The following is a 6,000-nucleotide window of genomic DNA, read 5'->3' on the forward strand; positions in this document are numbered from 1 at the left end:
ACCTTTGCAAATGAAGACATTTCTGTTTTCAACACTGAGCGAAGACCAGTGTAAAAGACTTCCACACAGATGGATTTAAAACAATGAAAACCACTGCTGTTAATCCTCTGAGAGTGGTATTTTACCGGGTATTAACAATAAACATAAATACACGCCAATACTTTAAATTGGACCATAAAGAAAAGACTGTCCACTTCATGAGAATAATAAACCCACTGAAAAACCTAAACTGCTGTACATATTTCTACCACACTTCAAGACCAATTGTGAACAAGGACCACATGACATCGTGCTGTGGTGAACATTTCCTTTCAGCCAGCACTGGCTAGCCTCACATCTGTCTCGACCACGCACAAACGCCTTTCGGACATGTTGGCCTGCCAGGGGCAGGCGATGGGATCGGAGGACGGAAAGGAGCGCGAGCATGTTGTCCACAGCTGGATGAGTGTTGGAATGAATCTGGGCCTGGCGTTGGCTCCGCTCCCTGGTAATTACTCCAGCTTCCAAGGGGTGTGTTCAGCGGCAGGGTACTGACAGCTCAGCCCGACTCCCAGCGCCAACCCGCTAACGAAAACTAATGAAGCGCGAGACACACAAAACTGTAAGGGAATCTGTGTGTGTGTGTGTGTGTGTGTGTGTGTGTGTGTGTCTGCGTGTATGTTTGTGTGTGGGGTGCGTGTGTTGAGGGTTAGCAGGGTTCTTGGAAAAGAGCAGAAATGAAATCATTCCCGCTCTTTCTCCATGAATATTTCAGGTGGTTGATTAGGCATTCCTTCTCATTCCGTGGATCAGTGGATAAAAGAAAAGAGGCTGATGAAGGAGCGGCAGTTACAGGGGGCAGAAGAGAGTGAGAGAGAGGAGAGCCTCCACTGCTCCTCGGAGAAAGACACAAGCACAATAGCCCCGTCGGGGCTTCCTCGCTCGAGTGCCTGTATCTTGTGGGATAAATCAAGCCTTGGCTGCTAGCCTCAGTGCTTCTGTAGGTCAGGGAATGAGCACAACAAACTCAACAGCTGGAGATCTGCAGGCCTTCCAATGGTGGACAATTTTCATCCTTCCTAAATTCTTTCAAAACTATGATGACTTTCATCCCTTTCATGTCTTGAATACACGCGTGCCTAACCCCAGAGTGGCGATGCAAGAAATATCAACAGCAGGCAATAATAACTGCACAAGGGCTTTTGATTATTAGATGAGGTTTACGGGCTTGCATTATGATGCTGAACACTTTTATGAAGCCAAAATGATGCACGTCATTTGCAGGCCAAGCTGGGGCACATGAGTGAGGTGAGGGTGTTTATAGCGGCACTGAAAGCAAAGATAAGACGCCCTTTGAGGGCCCTCTTAAGACAGAGGCTCAAAGGTCGGCTCTCAAAGGGGTCGGGTGGGGGGAAGGGCGAGGAGGTGCTGGTCAGGGAAGACGATCGGAAATGGAAACGCTTTATCGTTTCAAATCAGATGCGCATGTTTTGAGGGGAGCATCTTGAAAGCAGCACTGTAGCAAATCCCACAGCCCAAAGCGCACTTCACATCAGAGAGATGCTGCCCACCAAAGAGCTGGCTGAATGCAAGCAGTTATCATTAAACTGTAATCATCTCAGCCACAAATTTAGTAAGGTATGAAAGCTATATGTATAATACTGATTTATAGCTTAACCACGAATGAGAAAACACATCCTGTATGTATTTTTTATTTTTTAATTAATGGAATTTCCACTAAGCAGACAAAGCTGTTTCTACGATGCTTTAGTTTCCTATCCATTCATATGTATAGTCTATAGCTTCCCCTGTGGTGGATTGAACTGCTTGCTCATCAACAAAGGTGAACTCTAGTCTTTTCATATACTTCTTAATCGTAATTCATGGTTGTTTAAAAAATACCTTTGAATATATTTTCTTTTCCCCCATTATTGACAGGTACATAATTGAATGCATTCAATTTACTTTGCGGTTGTAGCAATGTTTCATAGAATGCATCATCTACGTTTTCCCCTTGACACATAACATGCCTTCTGCTGAGGATGGAAATGAGGAAGGCAGTCTGAAGCATGTTATGTTTACCATTTACAGTTTGGCACAGGTATTCTGAAAAGCTATTACAAATTCCAATATAGCATGCATACTGTGCCATGTGACCTACTGGCATAATTTCTGTAGGATGATTTACATTACATGATTCATACAGCAGCTCTACTGAGTTTCATGAGATAAAGACTGGATTTCATGAAACAAACTGAACAAAACATGTGGGTAATATACCATTGCTATTCGTTATCCATAATAAGCTTCATGCATACCTACAGTATTATTATTCAGAAGCCTATGTTGACCTTCTTCACAATTATCCTCATCATTATTATCATCATCATAAAAATAGACATTGATATTTTATTCAGGATTTCAAAGCAATGGCCTTTGCCAGGAGGAGTATTGAATAAAGAATTTCTTCACCTCTTTAATCTTCATATGAATACTTTCCTCAAGAGAGAAATATCACTTCTGCACCTTTGAGATAGGTCACATTTCCATGACTGCCATTATATGATTTCTCATCACATTCTGCCAGCAGACAACGTGTCGAGAGATGCACTGGCCTCATGTTACTTCTGCCCACAGGTAACATCGGCATTCTGCCTGAGGACACTAAAAAGTATGCTTATATTCATGAGCAGGGTTGAATTATGAAAGGGAACAAATCAAAACCAAAAGTCACAGCTGAACAGACGACAGAATACAGAAATACAATCCACTCAATCTCTAACGGGTGAAAATACTGGATCTAATTTGCAGAAATAACTTATCATCCCTAAATAAAATGAAAGTGACTTCTTCCAAGTATCCTGAATGTAGGGCTTTTCATGGCAGGGTTGCCTGTACATATTATGAACTACAGACCGGTCAAATGTAGGTTAACTCTGAGCAGCGATCCCTTTCTCCTGTTTTTGCTGTATAAAACCCCTCCTTAATCTCCCTACTCAGCTACATCCTCTTTAAAAATGCAGGAGCCCTGGGAAGCCAGGCATTGATCCTGGACTTTCTCAGGGCCAGACAGCAGGGAAATAGTCCATTGATCGAGGTTGCCACACGAGAGCCTAATGTGAGAACTCGGATTACATAGTTAATAAGTAGCCATTACATGCACATTTGATGGTATGAATAAAAATTATTTTTATTTTAATATATGTTCATTTGTAACACTGCCACCGCTGTTACTGATAACATGTCATGTCCATATGTAAGCCACAGTATATTGAACCACATTGTGAGCAAATGTTTTCATATCTTCAAGCTAGCACCTGACTCTAGGCACAGATGCCTCACAACTTTCAATGTTACACATAATTAGATATTGTGAAAACCTGTGTTCGATAAAATGACTATCAACTTTGACCCAGAGACAAGCCTATAAATAATGTGTTGATTCTATTGGCTGTCCACCAATATCACTTCAGCCAAGTCGATTGCAGCAAAACGATATATTGATCAAGTGGTATTGCTGTTGAGGATATCAGTGAAATCATGCATTGATCCATGACCGTCTCTGTCCAGTATGGCAATTAATCACGCATTGACCCAGTACCATTTCAGGCTGGCTTTACAGAGAAACTTTATATTGATCGAGCACCACTGAAGAGAGAGCTAGAACATTGTCTTTCTGACATTTTGTTCAATTTCAATTGAACCAATATTTTCCATTACAGTTCATATAAAGATCTACACATACGCACGGTTTGTGCAAACTGTAGATAAATGTAAGGTATATGATGAAATTGCTCAAATTCAGATATACAGCTATTCTCATCAGCTGTCTGATATTATAGGTATGAATGGCTACATGCTTTCTGTCATAGATTTGACTTACAATTCAATAGCGCCTCTGTATTTCAAATTGCAGCAGATGAGGAAACTTTCTTTTGACTTCCTTTAAGCACGGTGAGAGAGAAATTAAATATCAAACACTGCAGTGCATAAATATAGAAAACAGCAGAGGCATGACTCCTCCAATCCCTGTGACATCCTTCATTGTGTCAAACTTAAATGACTGAAAATCAATTGGGTGTAAAATCCATAATGCACAGCAGGTGAGTCATTTCTACGTTACTGTTATGTAGAGATGATTACTGAAGAGTGAGAACACTCAGAAGGGTTAAAGAGCTTTCTCAGTTTGAGCGACGCTTACATTCGGAGAAGCGCATTGTTGTAGTATTAACATGAAACGAACAGCATACCCCAATCCATCTCCACATCCAGAAGAACTTAAAACAGTTCCCAATAAAATAAACACTTCTACTGCTGATAATAAGGAAGTTCCATATTCAAACTTGCTAATAATTCACATCACCTGCAAGACTTTCCAGCAAATCTCACTTCAAGATAGAAATTAAATATTTATCACAATAACCAAGAAGATCAATTTGCAAAATGGTTAAGCTTACCTGTTTCCCAGACGTACACTGACTTTGTGGTGGCTGTAGTTTGTCCTCGAGCATCCCAGATGCCACAGAGCAGCAGAACGGCTGTAAACAGGCATGGAAGAACCTCTTTGGAAACACCGGGCATCCCTGCACCCCTGCTGTCCAGCCTCATGTCGTTCAGCAGCCCGGTAAATCCACACAGAGAAAGGTCACGGAAAGAAACCAAAAAAAAAACAGTGAAGAAAAAAGCAGATGCAGCAGACTGATACGGGAGTACACGCGTTCTTTTGTCCCCTTTTCACAAGGACCAAGTAGTCCGTCCCTCAAAGGTAGTCCAGGTGGCTGATCCTCTCTCCTCTCCTCTCCTCTCCTCTCTGCTCCTCTCCTCTCCTCTCTGCTCCTCTTCCCTTCTCTCCCCTCCTCTCCTCTCCACCGGCTGGCTGTCAGTGAAGGAGAACGAGCGCTAACAATAGAGCCCTCGGCCAGTGCTGCTCGCTCGCTCGCTCGCTCGCTGGGTTCTGCGCGTGCCGTGGCGGACGCGGCGCCTCCTCTCTCCTCCGTTCAGGGCACGCGGACACTCCTCCACGCTCCCGACAGCCAGGAGAACAACAGGGCGCAGGGCGGTGGGGGGCGGGAGGGGCACCAGCGCAAGAAGCAGGTTACCCAGGATCAGCAGAGCACCAGAGCTGCACACCAGCTGGCAGAGAGAGAGAGAGAGAGAGAGAGCGAGTGAGTGAGAGGCAAAGGAGAGACGGAGAGGAGTGGGAGGGGTGTGTTTGTGTGAGCGTGAGGGGGAGAGAAAAGGAGAGAGCGGGGAGAGGGGAGAGGGGAGAAAGATATTCTCATAAGCCATTCAAAAAAGGGGGAAATCAGTTGACTGAGTCAAGTAAAATGCCCGATGAATTATTAATTGATAGTGGTTCAGTTTGACCTTGTATGATATTTAGAAACCAAAGGCAGCATCTTGGGCATTCCTGCAGGCGAGGAGTCCTAAATGAAGAGTCTACCATTAAAGACATCCAAAAATAGACGTTATCATCTTCAGGGAAGATTTGGCTATCAAAGAAGTACGGTCCAAATCATTTGGATGTACAAATTATATTTAATTTGTCATTATGCTTGGATTTCTTTGGTATAATTTGCATAATTGTGTGTGAAAGCAAGTTAAAATGTGTCATTATTTGGCTTGAAATGTGCTGAAGCGTATATAGCTGTTATCTGAAGCTGTTTCATGAGTCACATGCTTTATAAATCTAGACTTTTCCTCATTACATGCATTGCTGCCACAGGAAGCATCAAAACATCATTAAAGAAATAAAATATATGACTTTAATTTGATGATACTGCGAATCCGAACCATTCGGGGGCCTTTTACATTATTCATTCGCATGACAGATGTCCCGCATATACCACGTGTTTCTTCTTCGCCATAATTACGGCTGGACATTTACAGAGGCATTTACACGCCGCGTACCTTGAAATTCAAGTATAATTTGACAATATTTTTCAAGACCCGTATACTGTGTTTATCATTTTTATCTAAGTCCGACCACAAAGTAAGCAGATGAATGCCACTAACACAGCA

The 6,000-nt window shown here is 42.7% G+C and overlaps 1 protein-coding gene across 1 annotated transcript in view; it reads right to left on the reverse strand.

The window, feature by feature from the left end:
- thsd7ab (thrombospondin, type I, domain containing 7Ab) overlaps nt 1-4,716 on the reverse strand; it is a 112,461-nt gene extending 107,745 nt beyond the window's left edge. The window contains exon 1 of the mRNA XM_061245486.1: nt 4,437-4,716. Coding sequence (XP_061101470.1) covers nt 4,437-4,587 — 151 coding nt within the window. The 5' untranslated portion in view covers nt 4,588-4,716. The remainder of the gene's footprint in view (nt 1-4,436) is intronic.
- Nucleotides 4,717-6,000: the final 1,284 nt, after the last annotated feature.

Source organism: Conger conger, chromosome 1 (genome assembly GCF_963514075.1).
Source record: "Conger conger chromosome 1, fConCon1.1, whole genome shotgun sequence".
Taxonomy (NCBI): domain Eukaryota; kingdom Metazoa; phylum Chordata; class Actinopteri; order Anguilliformes; family Congridae; genus Conger; species Conger conger.